Here is a 27,895-nt window from a genome sequence, read left to right on the forward strand (position 1 = left end):
GCTCTAAGCTTTGACGGCTATGACATGATGTCTAATAATACCTGTGTAGAGTAGTGGAGAATAGGGTAAGATGTGTCGTCCCCTTGATCTAGGAAACTGCCCACAGTTTTTTGTCATTTGAATTAATATTTATTAAGGACCCATATATACAGCTATGATTGAGAGATGAACATGAAATCTGAAACTGATGAACATTGTTTTGATGCAACTGTTTTTGCCTGTCAAAATAAACTTTCTAGACAAAAATTATTTTAAACTAAATGTATCATATATATATTATAATTTTTTTTCAAACTTGCTAGTACATTTCCAGTGTATCAAACTATGTATTTTTTTCTATGGCTAAAGGTTAGATCTTAGCTCATCTATTACATGAAAAATTTACCCAAATTGGTGAATGTGTCAGATGCTTCAGGGTAAGTTGTGCCAGTGGTTCAACTAATATTCATAGTTCCTGCATTTAGATACAAATCTTACAAAACTTAAAATTAAACGTGCATGGGAACACAATTTCTTTTAAAAAAAATTGAAAGGTCGCTGTTAGAGAGAATCCTACCTATCAAAGAAAATTATTAAGGTTTTTCCAACGAATTTTTTTTTTAAAATATATTACTTGCTGTATTTAATTATTTTAATTAGTAATTTATTCAATTAAATCGTTAAAAGATAGAAATAATAGGCTAAATAAAATCAAAAAATATAAATCCTTCTTAAGACTGGTTTATGATAGATGTTGTTGTTATCTTTTGTGAGCAAATATGGGATAATATTTTTTTCATATAGTTTTTCCCCCCATATTTTTTATTAAAACGTAAACTGCTCACGTATTCCTCAAAAAGCTAAATTTATCCCTTAACATGACACTGTCACAATTTAATGTCAGCTATGTAGTCATCGTTTAGAATTACGTCATTATCATTACTAGACACATGATTAGCGGTTAGGGGATCATACCTGTGCAGTGAGACTATGCATCTCTCTCTCTCTCTCTCTCTCTCTCTCTCTCTCTCTCTCTCTCTCTCTCTCTCTCTCTCTCTCTCTCTCTCTCCCCCTCCCTCTATCGTCGTCGCAGTGTCTCCCTCGCTCACTTTCCCCTCGCGCACAGGTCCAGTTCACTCACTCACTTACACACGCGCGCACACACACACACAAACCTTACTACGGTCCGGTGTCAGAAGCAACACCACTGATCTCCGTGCGGGACGCCGTTAAGAGCAGATGGAGACACTTCAAACGGCCGTCGCGAGCAGAGAAGACACCGGACCGTTGAAAAAGCCGCTGGCAGACACGAAAGGACACCGATACAGTGGCGACCACAGCGAAACAAATTATGTAGACCTGGGCAATCCACCGGACATGAAGTCAGACAGCACAAAGACTGTAAAAGTCACTTTCACAGGTGAAGGGAACCAGCTGGCAATATTTAAATGTAAAGGCGATGCGTCCATCTCCGGGATTAAGAGTCCTGGGGAGCGAGAGGAGAATGAAAATGCAGACAAAAGTTTATCGAAAGAATGTCACGAGGGAAAGTGCCATTCTGAGAGACTTTATGAAGAGCGCGTTCCGCTGATAAGTGATTATGTGGACTCGGGGTCGGATGTAAAGACCGAAGATTCAAAATCGGCGTCGTTTGAAACGGAGGAGTTGCAATACACCGACATGTACTTGAACAGTCGCTGTGAATCAAAGGACAGCACGAGCGCATCAGATGTAGAGGCACACTATATAACGACGCACGAGATCCAGCTAACGGAGTTGGATCACGATGTGGATTACGAGTTTGGACGCGGATCCTGCTTGGATTTCGAGGATGATAATCTGGTATATTCATTTGTTGACTACGCATCATTTGAAAGTGACGAGACGACCCTCGGTAGGATCCAAACCAAGTCCAAGAGCAATAAAGTTGCGCCGACTTCACGCGCGGCGAAGCTTTCCGCCACAGGTGCTCTGGTCAGCACCGAAAGTGAACTTTGCGAGTCCGATAAATGTGCCAGCTCGGATGAAGGCGGCGGCGGCGGACAGCCTGGAAATTCGTCGGGACATATTCACCTGTCAATCAAAACGTCTTCGCGTGCGATCAACGAGCCTGCCAGTGTTTTGGGTCAGAGGAATGTCCGCTTTCACAGCAGACGTGCAGGTGAGCGGAGTCATTATTCATTCAGAAGCTCTGACTCCAAAAGCGAGACCCTGTTTGACCGCTACTTTATCCCGCCCCCGGGTCGCCAGCACCTCGCGAGCAAACAGAGGGGGAAAGACATCAACGAATATTCCAGTGGCGCGTCCAGTTCCGTCAGCGAACTGGATGACGCTGATAAAGAGGTGCGTAATCTCACCGCGCGTTCCTTCCGGAGTTTGGCTTGTCCTTACTTTGATGCCATAAACTTGAGCAGCTCAAGTGAGTCCTCAGTGTCAGAGCATGGACTGAGTATTAACAAATGGTCCGCTTTCGTCGACTTAAATTATGGCAATTTGACACGTGAGGCGCACAAGAACTCTACGCCTATTTTTGAGGCAAATAAAAGCGCCGAGTGTACAACAAAAAAAGACGTGGTTCAAACCAATACGCATAGTCCTCAAACTAAAATAGTGTCGCTGAAAAATAACTTGAACTCTCAGCAGGCGTCTAATAAAATAGAGATACGAAGCAAACCCGGTGAAACCATCACACTGACTGAAACCTTGAACTTCGGCTGTAACGTCGGATCAGGAATACCTGCGCGCGAGAGGCGCGCGAAACGCGCGATGAATGCCATAATGTCACGTTCCACAGCTGATGTTACGGGCACCACGCAAACCAAGGAGGAGTGTGAAGCAGAAAGTCCACTCGGTGAAACCTTGGAAGATGCCCACAAGAAAGCCGTCTTTGCCTCTAGTATTTTGAAAAATGTAATTTCCAAGAAAATGCAGTTTGAGCAAGAGCGTAAAATGGAAAGAGGTGAAATAAGCGATACGTATCCTGTGCCATCAGTGTCTAAAGATTGTAATGAGACTGTAAAGAGCTTACAAAGACAGACTTCAGAAACTGCATCAGGACACTCTCAAGAGGAACTCGGGGATGCAACAGACCAGCCGCAAGAGAACCCGAGTTCCCATGCTGCTGAAATCACTGAGTCACCCTGTGACCCAGAAATTAACAATAAATTAGACCCTAGCGAACCACTAAAGACTCCTTTGACCCCCAGCCAAAAAAGTGCTTTCAAATCCTGGAAAGATGGAGAGCAGGAAGCACAAGAAGATGGAGAATCTCAGTGTGCACTGGAGGAGGAGGAGACGCTGCTAGACACCTCAATTAGACCTGTGATGGAAAGCAGGGAAAGTGTTGAGGGCGAGAGTAAGATGATTAAGATGTCTCACTTGTATGTCCCTAGCTCACAGCTTATGCCTAAGGAAAAGGAAGCTGCTGGGCTTTCATTACATAATCTGAAACTGACTGGAGATCTTGCAGAGTCAGATGGGGGAGGGTGTGGAAAACTGAGCTCTGGCCAGGTCCCTTGCTCAGCGGACACAGACCAAACCTCACAGTGTCAAAAAGTGCCCGAAATCAAAATACACCTTCGAAGTGTCAAAGAAAACAAAAGCGATCAGTTTAATATCACCAGTTTGTTAACGCCTAATATCCATCACAATGCCAGCACTAAAAAGGCGACAAGCGAATCTAAAAGCCATTTGTTGACCGTATCGGACAGAGTACCGCATTTTATGGTAAGGGATATTAGAGATAGTAAATGTAAGTTCCAGACTCCTATTCATCAGGTTAGGGACGTGCGCAAATTGGTAAAAAGCTCATATCGGTTTGTAGCAATAGAAAATGCTTGCGCTTCTTCAGGGACGGCATCCACAGCATTACGAGAGGAGAGCAAACCTGTTAATAGGGGACCTGACAAAAAAACATTTCCTACACCAATGGTAATAAAATGCCAGTCTGTGAACACAAACAATGCCACAAAACCCTCCGAGCCTGTTAACATGGGCGAGAGTGTGGCTGAAACATCAAGATTATCCCTAAATCTCTCCTCTGAGTGGGCTGCTAAAAGTGCATTACCCAGAGTGCCATGCGCTAAGCAGCCTCTCACTGAACAGCCAGAGTTTAGCTTAAAAATCTACGCTAAAGCGGCAAAACAAAAATCAGAAAAAGCAACAGACAGCTGCGAGAAGAAACCAGAGTCGAAGGTCTCAAATCAAATAGCGCTTGAAAAGTTAAAGGCAGCTGTGAAAACTATGGAGCAACTATATGTTTTCGATAGGAACGAATGGAAGCGCAAAACGCAAGCGCCGCGACCAATCACAGACAGCCACGTGCTGTCGCTCATCACACGAGAGGAGCAAGGAGTCACGACCAAAACGGACTTGGAGAACGAATTTGGGAAAGCGGACACTAGCTCGCAGCTGCACGCTGAAAAGTTGACAACCAGCACTCGAGGCTGCGTTGATGAGGATAAAGTATGCATGCCAACAAGTTCTCACGGTCAGGAACACACGGCTAAATCAGTAGCCCAAAGGACAGAGTCTTCCAGTGACAAGTGCGTATTTAGTCTAGGCAGTAACCCCAAAGCACCTAACCGTATAAACACAGTGAATGATAGCGCTCAACAAATGTTTTCTAGTAGAAACTACACATTTAAATCTCATAAAGCACCTCTGTCGGTGAAAATCTGTCCTTCTAAATCAAAAAGTGAGGAAAAGCACCAGAAAGAGCACCAGCAGCCAGACTCTGACAATTACCTAACAATCCCTGTTAAAGCTCACGCTTCAGATTCAAAACCCTCACACACCCTTGGCTCCACCCAGTCTCACCCAAAACCTTCCCATCAGCCCCTGCAACGCTCACCTATTGTAATGGAGTCTTGGTCCCCTGAAAGTCCGACGGCCATGATTTATCACCACGCCGTGCCCCTGCCGGCTCAACCCCAGCTACTCTGCCTCACACCCCCCGCAGACCTCACACCTCCTCACATCCAGCGCAAGCTGCTGCTGGACCCCACCACAGGCCAGTACTACTTAGTGGACACGCCTGTGCCCATGCAGCCAGCCGCCCAGCGGTTTTACCATCCTGAGAGTGGACAGTACTTGGACATTCCTTTATCACTCACGCCAGTGCCTGTGTCAGTCTCGCCGGTCGCCCTCGGTCCTGCGGCAGCCTATCCCCCCACATACTTGGTCTACCCCTCGACCCCGCTGCCACCCCAGCCGCACCCGGCCCCTCAGTCCCGCTCGTCCACCTGCTCAGAGGCCGAGGATGCGGTCGAGACGGGCAGCATGTATCTGGTACCCCCAGGCACCGCAGTACCCAGCAGAACCACCAAACCTGTCATCAGTTTTACATCGCAGCAAGGTGCCCGTATTGTTGCTCCTCCCTCCTTTGACGGCACAACCATGAGCTTTGTGGTGGAGCATCGATAACAGAAGGTAAGTAACCACTGCATGGCTCTGTGTGTGTGTGTGTGTGTGTGTGTGTGTGTGTGTGTGTGTGTGTGTGTGTGCATGCGCACAGTAAAAAAAATGTATGAATGTCAATTTCAAATAAAGTAACACTTCTTTAAAAGAAATAAGCTTCCTTCTGGAAGCTTCCTTCTCGGAAGCTTACCAAAAAGTCTAAAATTATAAAGTAATCAATTTGATGTTGAAAATTAAGACAAAAAGTAGCAAAGCTATTTACCAAAATAAGTTTTAAATGATAAAATAATTAATTTGCTGTTAAAAAGTTGACAAAAAGTATTTGGACACTCTTAAACGTAAGATGATTTTCATAATTAATGTGATGACCTACACCATGGGCATTGACTTCATTTAATAAAAAATACATTTGATTCTAAAATGCAGTTTTATATTTGGTTGCACTTTAATTCATACATTTTCAAGTGTGGTGTAGCCTAATTCTTTTTGAAAGCAATGAATCCCAACCAATCCAACTGTGATTGTCATATATATATATATATATATATATATATATATATATATATATATATATATATATATATATATATATATAATATGTATGTATGCACACACAGACACACACACACACACATGCTTCTGGGCAAAAAAAAAAAAATGGGCCATGCCAAAAATGGCACAATATTTAACGGTCTTTTAATGGTCTTAACCATTTTAATCACCAATCAGTCAGGAAATTAGCAAGAATTAACAGACACTGTGGATAAAGTAATTTAGCCCTGAATAGCCTTCCCCTTTTTTACAGGAAGACTCAGTGTTGTTCCACTCAATGTTAATGTCTTCAAACAGTTCATGAGTAGTTGAATCGGAAAAATGTCTCCCAGTTGGTTTGAGTTTAATGTGAGTCCAAATATTCACTATAGGGTTCGAATCTGGACTCTGACCAGGCCAAAGCATGAGCCTGATGGACTGGCTCTCAAGACTATTCTTGTCTTTGCAATTTGGGCAGGAGCATTGTCTTGTTGAAAAATATAATTTTGACCCATACAATGCATTGTTGGCTATTGCCACAAATTTACCCGTGCGAATTATGACTGGTTTTGTGATCCAGGGTCACAATATATGTAGGCCTACAGTATATGGACAGATACAAATTATATGTACAGCAATATTGTGTAAAAAAGTGAATGTAAAGGAAATTAATGAATTTTACTTAATGTATGTGCATAATGAAAAGTTGAGGCTTTTTGGATGTTATGTTTCTGCTTTTAATGATTTTTCAGTATCATTTGCATTATCACCAGTAACACATTCGATTGGATTTTTCCACTTGAATCAAAGCAGCTTGACTAAGGATAGTGCAAGTAAGCAAAATAAAGGCAAGTGAATAACTTGTTTAGGTAACTTAAGGAAGAAATATTGAGAGGAACCAAAACTCATGACTTTTACATTAACTTGATTTTGCAAATGACAATGCGTCAGTGTTGACGTCATTTTTTTCATACGATTTTTCTACGTTTTTTTTACGATGCACATCGACGGAATCATAGAAATACCAAACACTGGCAACTATTGCTGGCACTTGACAGTATGCATGTGTGAGTGTGAGCTGGAGCGTGTGTAGCTGCATGTCTGTGTGTGTGGAAAGGTCAGCGGGCGAGTAAAGTATTTGTTGTGCTGAGGCAGTAGGATGACAGCTGCTGGGGCCGATCAGAGGGCCTACTCGCTGCAGCAGGGTCAAACCTTTTTATAGAGAGAGACAGAGTGAGAGGGACCTTCGAGTGTGAACTTTTGAGATTCTACAGTTTGCTGCATTACTGGATGCACTGATGAAAGCAATACGTTCATTGACTACATATTGGAAATCTATTATTTTCATTCAGAATTTCTCTCTTCTTTTGTTTCGTGGCATTCTATTTGCATTATGCCGCATGGTGTACTGTATACAGCAGGGCTATTCAATTAGTTTCATTCGAGGGCCGCATTATCAAATCGAAAAGTTGAGGTGGGCCGGTGGGTTGGTTTTGGGGGTTTAGCTTATTTATTGAAACATAACAGTTTCAATAAATAAGTTAAAGTAACCCTAAAGAAGTGTGGTATTTACTTGGAAATGTGGTACCCAACAGTATGCAAATATATAAAACCATAATAAATAAATAACTTGATAATTTACAGCTGTGTACAACTATTTTCCTTGGAACAAATAAATAAATTATACAAACTTATAGCTGTTGGTGAGAAATAATAATCATTTTATTTATAATTGTTATGCTTAAATGAAAATATTCGAACAGTGAGACTTGATAACCACAGGCTACTCACTCCCACTGTATAAAAAAATGCCTAAACACAAGTTACAAACTATACGCACCTTTACAAAGAAACTGACATAATTTCATAACAAGCATTAATTATATATTCCTCTACCCACCTAATAAAACTAATGCAATATAAATCACTATATTTACTATTATACTATATAATACTATATACCTAAAGAATATAATAAGTATATTTACTATATTTATTTATTACTACATAGTATTCAATATAAATATTGCACATTTCTGCCCAACCATGGTAAATTACTACAGTAAATTCATGGTAAATGTTTGTAAGGGTGATTAGGGGATTTAAAGTCTTCTAATTTCGTTCATGCCTCAGTGTTTCTCCTGCTTTCCTCATCAGTCTTGTTGGGAATGTTGAGGCTGTTTCATCCGATTTAATACTAATTAAATCATCAAGTGATTTGTGGTTTGTAACAGAGAGGTTTCTGTCGAACTGAAACGCTTCCCACTGGTTATCGCAACAATGTTTAATTTAGTGTCCGGACCGGGAGTAAACGCAACTCAGTGCTGGGCCATGTTGAAACAACTAGTGAAACAACTGAAAACATCGCTATTTGTTGTTACTGTACTGATCGAGAAACCGCTTCAGATGATTCAGTGACGGAGCGGTCCGAATAGTTTTAGACCGTTATGAAAGCGCGTTTAGAATCGAACCAAAAGAATGATTCATTCACGAATGATTGGTAGTCTATCGCTGGTTCAGTCGACATAAATTCGGGACACATATAATAACTGCTGAAATATTCGCACATAAAACGTTTCTCAGGTCAAACGGAGCGAGTATCAAACTGAATTAGCCGCACCGCCAGGAAAAGAGGAGGAGGGAGGTTGGTGCCGTCGGGCCACATGGAGATGATTGGCGGGCCGCATATGGCCCGCGGGCCGCCAATTGAATAGCCCTGGATACAGTATATGAAATGTGATGATAGCATTTCATCTATGGGTGTTTCTTCAATTATGAACACCTTTGTGTCTAAGGGGTTGCTTTCAAAACAGCTTTAACAGTCATTTTAATCACAACTAAGTTTTTTCTTTTTTTTTCTGGATGACATTTCTTTTGAATAGAAAAATCTAAGTAAATATAATTTGTGAAAGGATCTAGCTGTGATTCTGTCAAATTATGCAAATTTGTTTACATATATACAATTCTAGCTAATAAATCAGCCTTTAAGACAGAATTTTTATTGTTTTTTTTTTTTTTTTTAAATCCATCACAGGTGCTATTAAATGCAATATAAAATAGAATAAAAAACCCGATGCAATCCTAAAAGTATGAATTTAGAATGTATGTTGTTGGACATTGTTAGCAAATGAAATTTTTTAAGAACAGTTTTAATTTATTAGATACAACTCCACTGGACCGAAAGTGTGCACAGTTAAAGAAACACTTAAATATGTGTAAGCTTTGAGATAGATTTTTATAATTATTCATTGATATTTATTGTTTCTTTGATTAGTCTATTCTCTTCTTTTCCTTCTCAGGATGGTCTTTGTCTGTCGGAGTTTGTCCTCCTCCCACTTCATCAAAAAGAATTCCTTAGAAATGTTTCGACAGTTTCCCACATGTCTTCATCAATTCCTGGTGTTGCCTCCTGATCTGTGACTTTTGTAACGTTCAAAAGCTAAAGATGAAACATTTTGAAGCAGTTTTTACAAACTTATGTAACATTTGCTGTAGTCTGTAGACTTTTTGAGGCAACTAATTTTTTTTTTTTTTTTTTTTTGCCCATCCAGCCTTCTTGAAGCGCCACATAATTAAGGGAAGATGTTGCTTTTCCAGTTTTCATTTTATTGTATAAAGTGTTTGTATTTTTATATTTTTATGGACTCCTTTTTACCTACATGTAGTAGGTATAGCAAGTTCTGATTGAGTAAAGCATGGCTTGTTTGAAAGAGAGAGAAACAGAGATCGAGAAAGAGAAACAGTGGTGTCCATGTTGTGTGTGTGTGTGTGTGTGTGTGTGAGAGAGAGAGAGAGAGAGAGAGAGATGGAAAAAAGTGTGTCTGTTTCCTCTTACTGTGATGAGAATTATGGTTATAGCAATGTATCATTGGGGGGGTTCTGTATAGTGTCAATGTATAATGATAATCATGCTGTAATAATCAAACTGAAAACTTTGTACTTTTTAAAAGTAATTCACTATTGTCTCAATTACCTCAGTTTGCAGTGCAGGCATGTCGCTATCTCATGATATTTTGCCTCCACAGTATTATACTCCTTTTGCTTTTGTTCTGTTTTACCCTTCTTTTCCATCATCTGTCCTCCCTGTTCATTTGCTTTTTGTCTATTTTGTTACATTGATCATGAATTAAAGGTATATGGATCTGCTGGACAATCTATGTACCAATTTTAGAAGGAGCGCATTGTTATTTTTGTCAGTGTTAAATATCTTTATTAATTTGATATTTAAATTAATTCCATAAAGATTATGACGCTTGGTTTAAATTGAATATAATAATCAAAAATTCAAACGTAACATTCTGTTCCATCATGAGAGTTGCTACCACTTAAGGCGAGACACTACAGAGACAAGTACAGGAACTACTTAAAAACATTTATCTTTGTAAAATTATGGAGAATAGACGCATAAGTCTATTATTAAAGCAGAACACAAAAGGACACATGCTTAATAAATTATAATACTTAGTCATTATGATACTTATTTATGATACATTCTTGCTATGCTGAAGAGTATTTAAAAAGTTTTTCTGAGTAAAGTATTTTAATGGCTCTTCATAGTGGAACATGTACATCATTGCACTATTAAAATCACTTATACGTCTAGTTCCAGTGATGTTAATGGTGCACGAGTAACATTGGAGGAATCTATTGGCCCACTCATCTGCCTTTTGTAAGGGCAGTTAAATAGATCACCTAGCCGTTGGATGTACTGTTAAAGGTTGAGAGTTAAAAAACATTTTAAAAATGTGTTGCTGCCTTAAATTTTTAAGTACAGTCAACTTGGATTCAACAAGTCATTTCAACTTAAATTACATTAAATTGACTTAAAAATGTGTTGAATCTTGTATAACTTAGCATAACATGTTATAACTTATTGATCATTTCATTTTTACAGTGTGGGTGGCATTTGCACTGTATGCACTCAAAACAAATACACTTTAGAGGGAAATACATGAAAGTCATGTGCTTTTAGGCTATATTTTGTGTAAAAAAAAAAGTGTTGTCAGTTAAAATGTGCTTTATGTGGTATCATCTAAATGAACTGGTTTTATTAAAGTCAAAAATATGAAATTGATCTTTAAGGTAACAATTGGTGACACTTTAATAAGTAGGCTATAATTTAATGTGTCCACGCTCATTTCTGGCACTCGTCCTGAGAGAATACTCTTCAGATTTGCTAATGATGGTGGTCACAATTCCCTCACGGATTTGATGTAGCCTACCCTTTCTCACACCCTCGTGTAGTGCTGTTGACCTCAAAAGGCCTTAAATCTTCAACAGAAACAGATAGTTGTTGTGGGGCCCGTTTGATTTACACAGCTGGCGGAGGGTCATTTGACCTGATGCCAGCGTGCTAGGTAAGTTTTCCGTGAGCTCCTGAAACTTCACCCGCCAGAGGCATTAGCTCGAGCTGACAGTTTGTGCGTTTGTTTACGCGGTCGCCATGGCAGCAGCGCCAGTGACAGACACGCACGCTCAGCTGCTGTTCTCCGCGCGATAGGAATGTCCGCGAGAGCGCAGTTGTTGGTTCTCAGTTGCCAGCCGCCCCCAAGCGGAACTCCAAGTGTTATTCAAAACGTTTGACCTGCAACAGTTCATGAGAAGTGAGCTTTCGTAAAAAGCCCTTATTATCTTTGTTGTGCACACTTATCTGCGTTTAATTATAATTGAAGGTCAGATAAAAACAGAATGGGAGTTAGGCTATTAGTTTGTACTTTGGGCATCTACACTCAAAAATAAAGGCTCTTTATTGCCATTTATGAGCCCATAAAGAACCTTTAACATCCATAGAACCTTTCCATTGCACCAATATTTTTTGGTTTTAAAAGGTTCTTTAGATTTTTGATGATGAAAGTGCGTCAATTGGAGCTGTAAGCTGAGCTGAGGCCTGTTGTCTGTTTAAAAAGGAGGCAAGTCCCTAAATATGTCCCACTAATACTGTTAAAGGTAGGGTAGGCAATTTTTGGACGGGCTAGCAATAGCAAGCTAGCTTTGAAAGCATTAGATAGATCCCACCCTCTCTTCAGAGCGTATTTAAAGCCAGGTCCGCCTTAAAAACACATGAACACACACTGCAGAGTTTGCATAGCGTCACGACGGCGTTAAACTTCCTCATGTCTCAAAGCACATAACATTACAATAATAATGAACATAAACTACTTAAAGAGCACTGACTTGTACCACCTGACTGCTGTGGATTTATTTCGCCGTTGGTAATATTGCCATTGAAAGGCATAAATTCCAGTCACGAACCGCTCCGAGTATAACGTCACGGGTTCCCATCTCTTCAAAATTACAGTAGTTATGGTGTGAACTCAGCATAAGCTTGTTGTTTTGGTTCAGGAGGAACTGTAAAAGGCGGCTGCTGTTTCTAACTCTGTATATGTATACTTAGTGATGGCCATCAGAATGTGAAGAGACTTTCAATCAGCATAACAAAAAAAGTTTTTTGAACAAATCGCCTTTAACTTTCAATATAAAATTTCAGCTTTAGACAAGCTATTTATTTTTACTTTATACTTGTTCTATGTTCTCAGTACTATTAAAAAGATATGTCAACTTTACTTCTTTTTAGCAATCTGTCTACCACGTCCCAAAGTTGTATGTACTGTATAGTGCTGTAGATTTATTCAAAGCCATGTTTTAAAAAATAAATTCAGATATCCTGAAAAAAAAAGAAGAGCTATCAACTTAATAAGTCTGCATTCATCCTAATTTTAGCTTAATGAAGCCTCGGTAGACAATATATTCTATACAAAGGATTGACACTGTGCATACTAATAGTTAAAGATCTATTCATTATTAAAAGTTACACTTTTTATGATCTAACACCAAAAATATGACAAAGAAAATCCAAAAAAAGACTTTATTCATGGTTGATTATCTTCCCATGTACAAGACTGCCATAAATATTCTCAAGAATGTAAACATCTGGTGTAATCATGGAAACCAGACAGCATGAACTGCCTGTGGAGGGATGAAGTGTGTCAGAAAGCCCTCTGATTAAATAAATAACACAGTAGCACCTCAAATACACAGTCCTGTTATAATGCTATAATGTTACCATTTATAAATATCTAACTTTTGCTTTTAGGGGGTTGAATAATTCTTTCACATGATGAGAGTGCCATTGGTTATCCTGACAACATTTTTATACATTCCTTACATTTATAAAAAATGGACAAAAAACATTAATTGAATTTGTGCTGATCATTCTTAAATGTATAAAACAGGGCTGGACTTATTGTAAGGACTTTAATATACTCTTAAAAATAAAGGTTCTTTATGCCAATCAATGGTTCAAATAACTTTTTTTTTTTTTTTAGCTGCACAAAATGTTCTTTAGATTGGAAAGGGTTTATTTAGATCGATAAAGGAATAGAAAATTCTGTCACTAATTACTCGCCCTCATGTTGTTCCAAACCCGTAAGACTTTCAAATGAAGATATTTCTGTCCCTCCATTGACAGACTATGCAAACTACCACTTTGACATTTCAAAAAGTTCATAAAGAGATTGTAAAACTAATCCATTGAATTGATTTTCTTGATTTGATCGCTATATATGATGAAGAAATTGAATTTAGGCTTTTATTCACAGATAGACATTCAACAACTTACACATCAGTTGTGGTAAACGGAAGCTCAAGCATCTTCACTTGACGTGCGAAAACCAAGCAGGTTCGGTTGAGCTCCTGTTTATGTTCGCTGATCAATGTTTTACGATCTCTTTAGATTATTGAAGTGTCAAAGTGTTAGCTGTCAATGGAGGGACAGAAATCTCTCAGATTTCATCAAAAAGATTTCCATTTGTGTTCCGAAGATGAACGAAAGTCTTACAGGATTGGAACGGAGTAATAAATGACAGAATTTTCATTTTTGGGTGAACTACCCCTTTGAAATGCTCTTCACGGTAATAAAAAAAATGGTTATTTTAAGAACTGTTTACTGAAAGGTTCTTTGGCAAACCCAAAATGGTTCTTCTATGGCATCACTGTGCAAAACACCTTTTGGAACCTTCATTTTTAAGTGTCCACATGTCCAACAGGTTTTAGCTCATACAGTCACAGCAAAATATACTTGTACAGAGTGGTTGTCTGTGTGAAAACCTTTTACATTTGCTAGTTAAAGCATCTAGTGCGGTCCCAGCTGGTCTACCAGGCCTGCTCAAAGACTTTCTTGCACATGTTAGAGTTCTCCTGGTGTAGAGGAAACTCTGAGCCCGGCACCAGCTGATCTCTGCTCCTCTTTGAGGAGAATGTCTGTCCTGAAGGCAGCTTCTCCTGCTTGGACACCGACTCTCTAGAGTGCATCAGAAGCAAAACAGGTTAGTTGTGTTCATTTAACACATTTTAAAATGTTACATGATTGTAACCTAGAATCTGATATGTTGATAGATACCTGAAGGGGAAAGTGGTTTTGTCCATCTGCATGCAGACGAGGAAGGGGTACTCGGAGAACTGCACAGTAGTGATGAAGTCCAGTTTGGCTTCTGTCTCAAAACCTACTTCCACTCCAGCGCTTGCAAAGTCCATATCCACTGTCACGTTTCCAATGACGACCAGAGCTCCCCTGCACACAACGTCAAGGATGAGCTTAGCAAGAACACTAAAAAAGGCCTGTTCACACCAAGAACGATAACTATATTAGCGTCCGCACCAACGAACGATAACGCTCTGTTTATGATAACTGCAGTTTTGGCGTTGTTTCTCAGTGCCGTTATTGTTATAGTTGTGGTGTGGACTCCGCTATATTCTTTTATATTTAGAATGGTTCTAGAACTATATCTTTATCGTTATAGTTATCGTCCTTGGTGTGAACAAACCTTAAGAAGCATTAAAACTTCCTCTGCTATTCTAAAAGCTTTCAGGGACAGTAATGCGTCTCTGTGCAGATTTTCTATTTTTATTAATTAATTAATAAAAAATAAAATAATAATTTGAACCAACAAGCAGAGTACAATTTTTCAAATAGGCACTTTCTTTGGTTCAGTCCCATTTACTCTCTTCCTAGTAGTTTGTTTGGCATGATGCATGTATATTCCTGATAGGAAACAAAATAATCAACTTAAAATACATTTAAACTTATTTTTTAACTAAAACTAGAGCTATTAAGATCAATTATTTTCATTAACCGAAAAAAAAAATATATATACATATTCGATAAAAAAAAAACAAAAAAAAAACTTAAAAATAAGAAATCTTGCCTTGGCAGCTAACAGAAATAAGTTTAGGTTGAAGTACTAAAACTAAAACAGAATCTAAATTTTAAGCTAAATATATATATATATATATATATATATATATATATATATATATATATATATATATATATATATATATATATATAAAAAGAAATGACAAAAACACAAAACAAAATGACTAAAACTTTAAGTAAAATTAAAATGAAAAGTGAAAATATGAATGCTATAATAGTATATAAATGGTACTAAAATAACTAAATTATTATAGTTACAAAACTAGAGTTTCCCTTAGGGTCATGCCTTGATTTCACAACTTGATTTTACTGTATCTTAGCTGTATTTTATGTCAGGATTTTCCACGTTTAACATCTCATTCTTCCTACAGCACTTGCCACAGCGAACAATTTGGGATCGAGATTTATTGCCTCGGTCTCTGCTGAGTCAGTTTTGGTGTTTGGGCTCACATATCACATGAGACAGTCTGGCTCCATGCTTTCAACCTCCACCTTAAATGATCTGTTGAACATGGCTGCCCGTGATGAGTGGGCTGATTGGAGGCATGCTAATCTTGTGCGCCCGAGAGAGCTGTGGTTTATTTCATTTCTAAACATAACCCGCTTGTGTCTGACTATGTGTGTCTGTGTGCGTAACCATCTTTCTATCGGTTTCCCCGCTTCAGTGTGCCCGCACGCACATGTGTTTACGTATTAGGCTGTCTGTCTGTCAGTGAGTGTTTGTCTGTCTACTTGTGTGTGTGCGTGTGTGCTTTCAGAGAAGGTAAAGCTTGCCTCCCTGATCCATACACCTGCCCCTGCCTGTCCTGAGGGCTGGCAGATGTAGAAAAGCAGATGCCACCCAGAAATACCCATCATGAAACAAAGAACAGCAAACCCGCAGCACTAAATGTAAGGTAAAAAAGAGACATTTCCTCATACAGTAAGAACTTGGAGTATTTTGTCTTAAACAACATGGAATCAGTTCAAATGTGAAGATGATGAAATAACCGAAATCTTTCCCTGAGGGCATTTGGTTTCTCACAATCGATATCATAACCTAATTTTACCCTCAACCTCTGATCTTTTACTCCTACCACAGCATCTTTCCATTACCCTCATTTCCCGCCTGTCTCTTTTTAGCCAGGTTGCCATTGCTTGCATCCACAAACTAACAGTAAGCAAGCAGGTGCAGTTGTGGCTAAAGATGTGGATTAGCATCGAATCTCTCTGAAGGATTAATGATGTTATAATAAGATGCACCGGCATCATATTTACTGTCATTCGAAAAACCGAGTGAAGAAAAATATCTGGCAATGGCTTCTTAGTAAGCAAAGTAAGTAGTTGATTTTATTAAAACCAACTTTGCATCCAAAGCAGACTAGGGTGAAATGTCTTACAGAAGGTCATCACGGGTTGTTGTCCCATGTGGGGTTCATTTTAATCAGAGCTCGGCTCTTTATCTGAATGCACAACACTAATCCCATTCAAGGATGTAGTTTAAAAAGAAGAAATTCACCTGTTGTTGACGCTCGTCTTAGACTCTCTGTACCATAAGCTGAACTCCATCCCTCCAGAGATATCGATGGCCAGACCGCCTTGGAACTCAGCACTGGCTCTTAGACCAGACTGAAGAGGAATCACCTTCAAAGAAAGTGAGAAAGTACAAAAAAGTATTACTTTTAGGCCCGGTTTCACAGACAGGGCTTAGATTGAGCCAGAATTAGGCCTTAGTTCAATTGGGACATTTAAGTGGCTTTTATAAATGTGCCTTAGAAAAAAAAAACATTACTGGTGTGCATCTTGAGACAAAACAATTGCACTGACATATTTTAAGAAATGCTTTCAGTTAAAACAGCTCAAACATGCATTTTAGTCCAGGACTAGTTTAAGCCTTGTCTGTGAAACCGGGAGATAGTAACATATTTTTATACATTAGAAAGAAATATATTTATATTGTGCTAAGATTTTTTTAATAATTTTGAAAGACTTACCAAGGCTGCATTTATTTGATCACAGTAAAAACAGTAATATTGGGAAATATTATTGCAAATTTAAAAAACTGTTTTCTATTTTAATATATTTTAAAATTGAATTTATTCCTGTAATGGCAAAGCTGAATTTTCAGCAGCATTACTCCAGTGTCTTCAGGATAACGTGATCCTCCAGAAGTAATTTTAAGAAATATTTCTTATTTGTATCAATGTTGAAGACATTTGTGGTGCCTAATATTTTTGTGGAAATCCTGTTCATTTTATTCAGTATTCTTTGATAAATAGAAAGTTCAAGAGAATTTATTTGAAAGCATTATCTCTCCTGTGGCTCAAACAGTGTAGAGCGTTGGCGCTTGCAACACCAAGATCATGGGTTCGATTCCCAGGGAAAGCAAGAACTGATAAGGATGTAAATGTGTACCTTGAAATGCAATGTAAGTCGCTTTGGATAAAAGTGTAAAAAATGTAAATTTATTTGAAATAGAAGTGTGTAACAATGTAAAAGTCTTTACTATCACTTTAAAAAAACATCTTACCGACTCCAAATTCCTGAATTTAGTGTATATGTATGCAGGAAATTACACAGTTATAAAATAGGCACACTTTCAAACCACGCTAACTAAGTGTTTCAAATCATTTCCATCGTTCACTTTCAGAATGCAGCACTGCCCCGTAATCTGTCCCACAAATGTCACACACTGCCCCCAGGCTGTCAGGCGATGCTAATTGATTGCAGAACATCTGCTGCATATGTCAGATCTACTATGGAGTGTGATGAGTCAAGCGTCTCTTCTGCAAGTGCATATTAAGCTGAATGTCATACCTGTGAGTGGTCTGTCAGCAGAATAAGGCCCTTCACCACATTGATCGGATCTCCAGACATAGAGAACATCTTGGCCATCAGGTCACTGTAGCCCTTGAAGAAGGTCACTGGGCGGAGCTGAACATCGAACAGAAGAGCAGACATACCGGCAAAAGACTCCAGTTCTTCTTCTCCTTCATCCGGCGTGGCTGCAATTAGAGACTCTAGACCTTGTGCTTCAATTGTCACCTGAAAATCAGAATGCAGGCACAAAGCACAGGTGAAGATCAGCACACACAATGCATGTAAATGGCATATGCTGTACAACACTGTGTTATGGTAATGATGACAGTACCTGGAGGCCATGAAGGAGGGCACTGTTGCTCTGACCATAAATGTTCATGTTGCTTCTCCTCAATACGCCTGAGCCAGAGTACAGGATGTCCAAATTGTAGGTGCAAGTTACATCGGCAGTTCCTGTTGAAATTAATTATATATACTACAGACACTGCTACAAGACACAAACAACAAGATGTTTATAATTTATTTATTTATTATGCTAGGTTGTTCTAAGTGGTCACTATGGGGTCAGTAGTTAATACTTTTTTGAACTTTTTTAAAGATGCTTTAATTGAACAAAAGTGACTGTAAATACATGTATAATGTTATATTTCTATTAAAAATAAATGAAATTAAAAATTTAATTAATAAAAAATATTGAGCAGCTCAACATTGATCATAATAAGTAGCTAATGTTTCATGAGCAGCAAATCAGCATATTATAATGATTTCTGAAGGATCATGTGACAATGAAGACTGGAGTAATGATGCTGAAAATTCAGCTTTTACATCACAGGAATAAATTACATTACAGTAGAAAATAGTTATTTTTAAATTGTAATTATATTTAACAATATTACTGTTTTTACTGTACTTCTGAAAAAAGAAATGCAGCCTAGGTAACCATAAGAGACTTCTTTCAAAAACATTAAATCATCTTACTGACCCCAAATTTTAATCAGTAGTGTATATTAATATGTGAGGTATTTTTTTCAACTGTTTTATCACCCACCAGGCAAAATCCTTTCATTATAGCTGCCTTTTAAAACAATAAACGTTATTTTACTGAGGTTATTTCTTCTAAATCATGTTTTATAAAACACATTTTTATCATAGTGTGAAAGAATGTAATGAGATATCCTTTAGATTATATATTTGCAATACTAAGAACAAAAGATGTCACTGGGGTGGTACTGTTTCAAAAGATACTAATATGTACCATTAACTACTATGTACACTTTAGGTGTTAATATGCACATTTAGGCCCGGTTTCACAGACAGGGCTTAGATTAAGCCAGGATTAGAATATTTTAAGATATGTCAGTGCAAGCTGCTTTCAGCTAAAACATGGTCAATAAGTTATTTTATTAATAAAATATAATATATAATAAAATATAATAAATAATATTAATAAAATAAGTTAAAGACATGTATTTCAGTTTGGCAATAGCTTAAACCTCGACTGTGAAACCCTTTAGGGGTAAATACATTTCAAAGATGAAAGGGGAAAACCTCAGTGACAGTATTTATACCTTTGTTTCTGAGAGTGATATAATAGTGTGATAGATTTAAAGGTTAAGAGCGGGTATAGATGAGCTCACTTACGTGCCATGAAGCCTGAATAAGCAGATGATGACCCAGCCTTCGAGAATCTGTCATAGTTGTGGGAAACCATGTCCTTCATCACTTGTTGTACCAATTTACTGCAAACCGGACATATGACTTTTATCACACAAGAGCCACAGAGCGCCAGAGACAGTCATTAAGAATAAAATATTTGTTCATTTAGAATTTGAAGAATGCGATTAGTAAACGCGAGACCCACCAGGCCGGCATCTCGAAGCGCAATATGTCCTGGATTTTAGACAGCATGTATTTGTTCATCTCATGCGGCAGGTGTCCGATGGAGAGCAGAACGTTCTTCACTTCCATATAGGATGGACTACTGCTCATAATCAGATCAGCTGCCACGGCACGAACGTTCTTCTCATAAATGCGCTGGTTCTGATGGTATATGCGGTTCACTGTCTTTTTCACCTGTGGAAATAGAGTGTTAAATGTTTTGAAGAGTAGTTGTGTGTCCCTCTAGATAGGCTGATGGGGGATTGATGATGTACCTCTGGTGTGATAAGCTTAGGGTCGAATCTCTGCAGCGCTGTGATGGCAATGGTGTTGTACGCTCCCACCTCCGACTCAGCATATTTGGCAAGAAGAGGAACACTCTCCGGTAGAAGAGCGTTCTTCAATGCTAGCAGGTACATCTGAACCTCAGACTCCACCTGAGTGCTGTCAGGCCCTGCCAACAGCAGCTCTTTCACCTTAAGCACTGTCTGCACATCGAACACAAGACAAACACACTCAGTTTGAATTACTGAAAGATTAAGATGCTGATTTAGATGTAGTTTATAATGCAAGCACGGTTTAATGTTTTAAATGCTGCAGAGAGTGCTATATTGTTATTTGTAGCAGAAAGCATAACCAAATTATTTGATATACTTAGATACTTTGATAGATAGATAGATTAGATACTTAATATTTTTTGTCATGCATATGTAGATTAAATTGCAATTTATAAATATGTCTCAATCAAATACTCCAATAGAAGTGAATATGAATAATATTCTGATGTGTGCGGACTCACCGGTAGTTCACATTCTCCTTTCAGACAGAGTTTCCTGAGCAGAGCTCCCATGATGATCACAACTGACTCCTTAATGTCTGAGCTGCCAATCTTTGCTTTAGAAACATCCTAGATGGGAACAAAGATAGAATAATGTATGAAAATTGTGAACATTACATATACTTATATGTGTGTGTGTGTGTGTGTGTGTGTGTGTGTGTGTGTGTGTGTGTGTGTGTGTGTGTGTGTCTTAAAAAAAATCTTTTTAAAGGTGATAGTCACAGTGAGGAGGCTCTAAATTCAGATGTAAAGTCAGATATGAGAGCAATAATGCAGGTGTCTTACCAGCAGGGACTGAAGCATGGTCTCTGTCGGGTGGGAGGAAAAACCACATGCGTACAGAAAGCGCTCCTGTAGCACTAAACCTTCCTTCTTGCTGAAGTCCAGGAACTCCAGAATGGCTGAGAGAGAAGATGGAGTCTGAGCTGATGTGACTGCATCCACCAGCTGAGGCCTAGAAAGGTGAAACAATGTAAACTGGCAGTCTTAAACAAGCAGTAAAGAGGCAGGACAACAACAATGGCTGCTATTTTCTGAGTATATAGTGAAAGTGACATGTGAAGGCCATATGTAACCCTGGACCACAAAACCAGTCACATGGGTAATTTTTTTGAAATTGAGATTCATACATCATATGAAAGCTGAATAAATACACTTTCTGTTGATGTATGGTTTGTTATGATAGGACAATATTTGGCCGAGATACAATTATTTGTAAATCTGGAATCTGAGGGTGCAAAAAAATCCAAACATTGAGAAAATCTCCTTTAAAAGTTGTCCATTTATGTTCGCGATTGTGCTGTATTCACTCACAAAAATACATGTTTTATATATTTACGGTAGGAAATTTAAAAAATAACTTCATGGAACATGATCTTTACTTAATATCCTAATGATTTTTGGCATAAAAGAAAAATTGATTATTTTGACCCATACAATGTATTGTTGGCTATTGCCATAAATATACCCGTGCGACTTGTGACTGGTTTTGTGATCCAGAGTCACAAATGATAACCCATATTTGGAATTTATCCTCTGCATTTAACCCATCCAAATTAGTGCACACACATTAAGAGTACTGACTAGGGATGAGACACTGCAAGAATCGAACCAGCAACCTTAGGGTTACCACTCTGACTCTCTAACCATTAGGCAAGGACTGTAGCCATGATCATTGCTTCAGTGTCACATGATCCTTCAGAAATCATTCTTAATATGCTGATCATAACTCTGCATCTCAGGTATCGTTAGGAATGGCCATTTACCCAGGCAGCTACCAAACTAAATATGTTGTAATAACGCTTTGTCTAATGTTTTCTGAATGTTCAAAACATACTTGAACAAACAATGCTTAAGAAAACATTCCATTTTATCATTTCGTGAACATTAAGAGAACTGAATGTTCAATATACATTCCGAAACCAATAGTAATATTTTTAAAAAGTTAGATAAACATCCAACTAAAAACTTTTAGAAAAAAACATTCCGTAAACGATGTATAAATAATGTTTTTGTGCTAATGTTTTGAAAACGTTAAAGATCAGATTACTTTGAACAAATGTTCCATTAATGTTACTGAAAGAACCTTGCTAGAATGTTCTGAGAACGTTCCCTGTAGGGAAATATTCATGTAAATACGATATTTGAAGAAATTACTAAAAGTACGCCGCTAACTATAATTTCAATAACGTGACAGTAGTTCAGCTGTTTTGAAAATAGTGTAGCTTTTCCAGTAACAAGCCTTTTTCTACAAGCAGAGATGTAGCAAAAAAAGAATGCTTCATCTTTACAGTTTTACAGCCAAGCAAACCAAGGTTAAAGTCAAGCGTGAATCTGATAACCCGGACGTCGAGGTCACTTCCGTGATTTGGGAAAAGCATGTAAAAGTCCTGGCAGAAAGCGATGCATAAGGATGTAGTGTAACGACGCCCAGTTCCAGGAATGCACTAATATTTTGTTGGTAGTACCAGTTTGCAACAATTATTAGTTAACACTAAGTTGTCAACACTTCGGAAATAAATTATAATTTGTGTTACAATACATCCTCATGCATCGCTTTCTGTCAAGATTTTATAAACTTTTCCCAAATCACGGAAAGACCTCGGCGTCCGGGTTAGCGGTAGCATGAGCCATCAGGCAAGAGTGTTATTTAAATAAAACTCCTGATGTACTTACAAACTTTCCAATGTCTCGTTTTATGAGTACAGAACCTATTTGTACTACTGTAGAAGTTTGGTACCATTCTGGGCATTATTTTATGAGATAAAACCTTGGATCCATTAGCGCCTGCACTAAGCCATTTGGCTGATATCTCTAAATAAGCTCTAACTTTAATAATCAACCAAGGAAAAAAAAAGCTTCTGTGGGGGGGGTGTTTGGCTCGAGGTCATGATGCAAAGGACCCTAGGTTGATTTTACTCCGAACCATCCCTTTAGGGCTAATGTTCAGCAACGACTTTGAGAAATATAACATACTGCACCTTTAATGGACACGCGCACATGACGGCCATTGTAAGTCCACAAGACTGCAAGTGCACATGAAGTGTGCCATTTGGGACAGGGCCTTAGTGTATAAATTAGAAAGAGGAAAATACAATGGGGAGTTTGGTCTTACAGTGCAGTCTTGCTGCAGTTGCTCAGTACTGTGAGGATCTCTGCCTTGCTGGCTTTGCGCAGGCTGTGTAAGAGCGTGAGGAAGCTTCTCGGGGCTTCTGCTTTAGAGAGCGAGTCCGGCTCCAGCTGAGACCTCACCGCCTTCCATGTGTCCATCAGCTATTGTACACCAAAACAATGCAATGCACAATTAGTATGAACACAAAAACAGATTTTCTCACAGTCTGTTTTTATACAGAACATCACAGTTAAAGGAATAGTTCAACAAAAATGGAAACTATCATTATTTACCCAGCCCAAAATCTATGACTTTCTTGCTTCCAGGGAACACAAAAAGATCTGCGACAGCAAAATGTCTCCTTTTTGTGTGCAAGAAAATCATAAGGAATAAGCTGATAAAATGATGACAACACCAGATTTACAAGCATAAGTTGCTCACATTGGGGCATCCCTTGCACTTGGCTTTAACTTTCTCCACTATGACTCCAACAGACATGAGCTTGTCATCCAGGGACTTCACCACACCTGCGACATCTTTACCCGCTGCTTCTGCTGGCCCTACCTCAATCTTTTTAAGCGTCAATGACTGCCTGAGGGAAATGAGAAGATGCTTTAATTTCATCCATTTATTACGTTGATCATGCGTGATAGGTTTTCTCATTTCTTTGGTACCTGGACAGGACTTTAGTTGCAGCTGTATGACGAGCATTGACGGACAAAATGTGTGTTTCTTCAGTATCGGCAGACTTGATGATGCCATTCTCCAGAGTGATTACTGTTTCAGAAGCTGACTTCCCACTGACACCCAATACCTGGAAGAGTGGAGAGGAAAGGTGAAAACGTGCTGGGAATGGTGTATAAATGAGGTAAGGTGAGTTTATTTCTTACTGGGCTGTGAGTGGTGAATCCCGTCTCTTGCGTTTTGCAGGTATCTAAGTGTTTTGTACGGATCACCTGATGTTTGGTGGCCTTGTACTCAACTAAGCATTTCCCTGAAGCATCAGCCTGTGGATTATGGAGAAAGTATTTTAACAAAGAAAAAAAGTACACACTTTTCACACTTCAGTGGAGAAGTTTAACCGTTAGACTGTACCTCCATCATCTTCCCGGACTTAAGCTGCATCATTAGCATACTGGCCACACCCCTCTTCAAGTTTTTGATGGTAGCAGGCTCCGCCTTATGGGCATACAGGCTTCTGATCTAAGCAAGCAAAATCACACAAAAAAAAAATCAAATCACTGTGGAAAATATTTAAAAGTTCAAAACTAAAATGGATATGAAAAACATTTTAATGACATAATGAAGTGTGTTTGTTACCTTGCCCATCTTCCACAGCACCAAGAAGGGCCTCTGAAGTGCCTCAAGCCTGACTTTACCCAGAATGCTTTCTGCCGAGCTGCCGTGAAAGATGTTGTTTTTGCGGGAGTGCTTTCCAGCACTTTCAACTTGAACATTTGAAATCTGAGGATAGGATAGGATAGGAGAATGTGATGTGCACCAATAGTGTTACTGTTAGCTAAAACTAAAACCATTAAACATTTTTACTATCTGAAATAAAATATACAAAAACTAATTTTATTTCAAATAGTTGACATGGCAACATTTAATAATAAGAACCTTGAAGTAGTCTACTAAAATAACTAAAACTAAAAACAAGAACTATATAGATAGACATATTTAAACACTGCATTATTAATGCCAGGCCAGTAGTTGGCGATGTCATTTTGTAAAGGAACATAACCTATGCCTATATGCGCCTATATAGACTGTAATACGCATGCGCGTGACGTCACCATCCTCACAAATTCGCCTTTTTGTAGTTTTGGAGACTATAGAGCTGGTAAGTCCCGCCCCTTCCGCTAATCCCCCTGGACCTCTTGGTTGAAAAATCGTCAATGCAAGTGAATGGGAGAAAATAATTATTTTCTGGTCCCGTTTGAATTTTGCCATGAATGTGAACATATGTTGTCTGTGAATTTTTTATATAACTTTTTGTGTAAAGAATGCTAGAATTTAGCGGGTAGAAGTTTGATACGGTTAGACTTTGTGTGAGAGCACTTTGTGGACTACAACTTTCGCTGCTTTCGATGCGTTTGAAACGTCAACACCACTAGCACACGGACACTAGCTCACGGATCCCGCTAAACATGGCTGTGTCTTTGATGCACTTCATCGCCTTCTTTCAGGGAGAGAACAAAATCGTTGAGGTTGGTGAAAACCACGGGTAAGTCAACTTTATGGGGTGACGTCACATAGGCGACATGTAGTCTTTCTCGTTATGTCTTTTCCACAACTGCTAGCCGAAGAATCATACCATATACTGTCAAATTCGTAACATGAAAAGTTATATAAAAAATTCACAGACAACATATGTTCAATTCATGGCACAATTCAAACGGGATCAGAAAATAATTATTTTCTCCCATTCACTTGCATTGACGGTTCAGCAGGGTCCAGCAGGGTTTTACGGAAGGGACGGGACTTACCAGCTCTATAATGGTATCGTTTTCAAAAACATGCACTTTGAATCCCGTTTTCAAAATTGTGATTCAAGCCCCCAAAACGCAGTTGTTGTGTAAATGAACAGCCGAAACGCATAAAAAGTTTTCAGTTTTTAGTTGAAACCTAAACGGCTCCTCAAATAACCTTTTGAAAAATAAGTACATTTTAGCATTCAAACACTGCAGTTCATTTGCAATTAAATGAAACGCATTACAGTTTACATTTATATTAAATGTAATTAGTTGAACTTAAGAGTCCTTTCTTGGGCAGAACTTAAGTACATCTTTATATGTAATTTCATAATTCTACTGTCTTTGAAATATGGTTTAAAATGTAAAGTAATATTTTAAAATATTTGTAATGATGAAGCTGCAAATTAGTAAATTTAAAATTAACTTTAAATGTAATATTGAGTTACAAACTAGTTCAAATTATAATCTTAGTCAGCATTGCAAAATATTATTAAAATAATGATTTAAAATGTACTTTTTAAAAGTGTTAAGACACATAAACGTGTACTCCCTTTAAGTGCACTCAAGTGTCCTTTTTAAATTAATATTATATTATCTGCAACTACACACTACAAGTGCACAATCAATACATTTAAGCACACTTCTATTTCACAAGGGTATGCAATCAAAAAAGTATCAATAAAGTACTTTCTCCTCTTTACCTGCACTTGAAGTAGCTGTTCATCCTTGATCTCCGAGTTCCTCCAGACGAGGCTGATGTCCACATCACTGCTAATCCTGAATCCAGCATTCCCCCTGGTGGATCCCGTCGGCCTGTTCAGCCCGACCTCAGCGCTGTAGCTGTATCTGTAGAGTTTGTCATTATCTAGCCGAGGTCCAGCACTCGCACCTGAAAAAACACAAAAATGTCATGCTGTGACACATCCTAGAGCTTCAGCAAGACACAGCTAGAACAAGGGAGGAATGTGAAAGGAGAGAAGCAGGAAGTGGACTGGACATCTCATACACAGCCTTAAACCCAGTAATGGATGGGGATCTGAATTGAATCGTAGGTTTTGTACTTCACACCACAGCGTTTACATCCACATGCTCATTTAATTTGGTCAAGAGAAAGCAACAGGCAAACCGGAGGCACTCCAGAGGAAGTTCGCAGAAAAGTCCTATCTGTAATTGTAGGTGGGTCTCAGATAACAGTGTGAGCTAATAATCCTCAATTATCTGTAAACCTCATTTATTTGGATCATATTCTTTACTTAACCTTTTTTTGAGATGCAACTTCATTTCTTTTTGTCTTAGACGTCAGAATCATATATTCAATGTAAAGTTTGTGCAAAATCGAGATACTTTGTGATGTTAGAGGGGCAAAAACACTGAACAAATCAAAGTGTGTCAAACACATTTAATGCAGTTTAATGCTCAAATGAATGCTGAATATGTGGTTTTAGGATTGTTGATTCATAAAATGATTGATAAACAGTAGTCTCTCTAAAACGAGACCGTTGTCCTCTCTGCCAACAGTTCAGTCCTGTCCTGAAAACACTGACGTGTCACATTCAGATTGCATCACAACTTCTGATATAGAGATTATGCCCTGATTTTACCATCTAAAACAACTAAATGTTTTTTATTTAATTTGTACATTTATGTATTTTTTATTTAAACACACAAAGAAGGTTTTCAGTAATGATACTGATATACTGATGGGTCTACTTGCAATGATTAGATGAATCTGGGCACAGAATGAATGAAAGGTGTGACTAACCACAACTCAAGATTAATATTCCAGAGACCTCAGTGAACTGGCTAAACCCTTAAATCGATGTAATAGGCTATTAAAAGTAATTGAAATCTTAAATTTGAAGATATGAGAATATTAGTTAGCTTTAAACAACAAGCAAACCAACAGGAACATGCAGCCTTATGTAAATGTTTATATATATAGGCCTATGTATCTTTAGACTTTAAAAAAATCGCTTACCAAGAGATGAGGTACTTAGAAAGGAGGTCACACACAGTAAGAGTCCAGCAAGCCGCAGCATTGTTGGCTCGCTCGGTAGAGGTCTGCGGGCCAGAGAAAGGATGGGTGCCTGATTCCTTCAGCTCTCTGTAGTGTTTATCTGGATACGAGGGGCAGACTCCAAACTCCACGC

The 27,895-nt window shown here is 38.5% G+C and overlaps 2 protein-coding genes across 2 annotated transcripts; one reads left to right on the forward strand and one right to left on the reverse strand.

Moving 5' to 3' along the window:
- Positions 1-1,084: 1,084 nt before the first annotated feature.
- On the forward strand, positions 1,085-9,366 carry LOC308688091 (uncharacterized protein C4orf54-like). Its single transcript, XM_081360963.1, has 2 exons — positions 1,085-5,409; positions 9,228-9,366. Exon 1 carries the CDS (start codon positions 1,219-1,221, stop codon positions 5,401-5,403), a length of 4,185 nt encoding a protein of 1,394 aa, XP_081217089.1. The 5' UTR covers positions 1,085-1,218; the 3' UTR covers positions 5,404-5,409; positions 9,228-9,366.
- A 3,414-nt stretch (positions 9,367-12,780) lies between these two features.
- Positions 12,781-27,784, reverse strand: mttp (microsomal triglyceride transfer protein; the record flags this gene model as incomplete). The annotated part of the gene is made up of 18 exons (XM_081360378.1): positions 12,781-14,227; positions 14,327-14,497; positions 16,641-16,765; positions 17,939-18,166; positions 18,273-18,394; positions 19,583-19,680; positions 19,803-20,014; positions 20,095-20,307; positions 20,619-20,726; positions 20,943-21,111; positions 23,272-23,429; positions 23,710-23,860; positions 23,943-24,082; positions 24,159-24,275; positions 24,364-24,471; positions 24,589-24,732; positions 26,447-26,634; positions 27,724-27,784. The coding sequence occupies 18 exons, from the start codon at positions 27,782-27,784 to the stop codon at positions 14,080-14,082; spliced, it is 2,661 nt and encodes an 886-aa protein (XP_081216504.1). The 3' UTR covers positions 12,781-14,079.
- Between the last annotated feature and the right edge of the window lie 111 nt (positions 27,785-27,895).

Source organism: Scardinius erythrophthalmus (assembly GCF_964197995.2).
Source record: "Scardinius erythrophthalmus genome assembly, chromosome: 3".
Classification (NCBI taxonomy): domain Eukaryota; kingdom Metazoa; phylum Chordata; class Actinopteri; order Cypriniformes; family Leuciscidae; genus Scardinius; species Scardinius erythrophthalmus.

Excerpts from the sequence above, each read along its gene's own strand:
- LOC308688091 (XM_081360963.1), top strand. The coding sequence starts at position 1,219 with ATGGAGACACTTCAAACGGCCGTCGCGAGCAGAGAAGACACCGGACCG.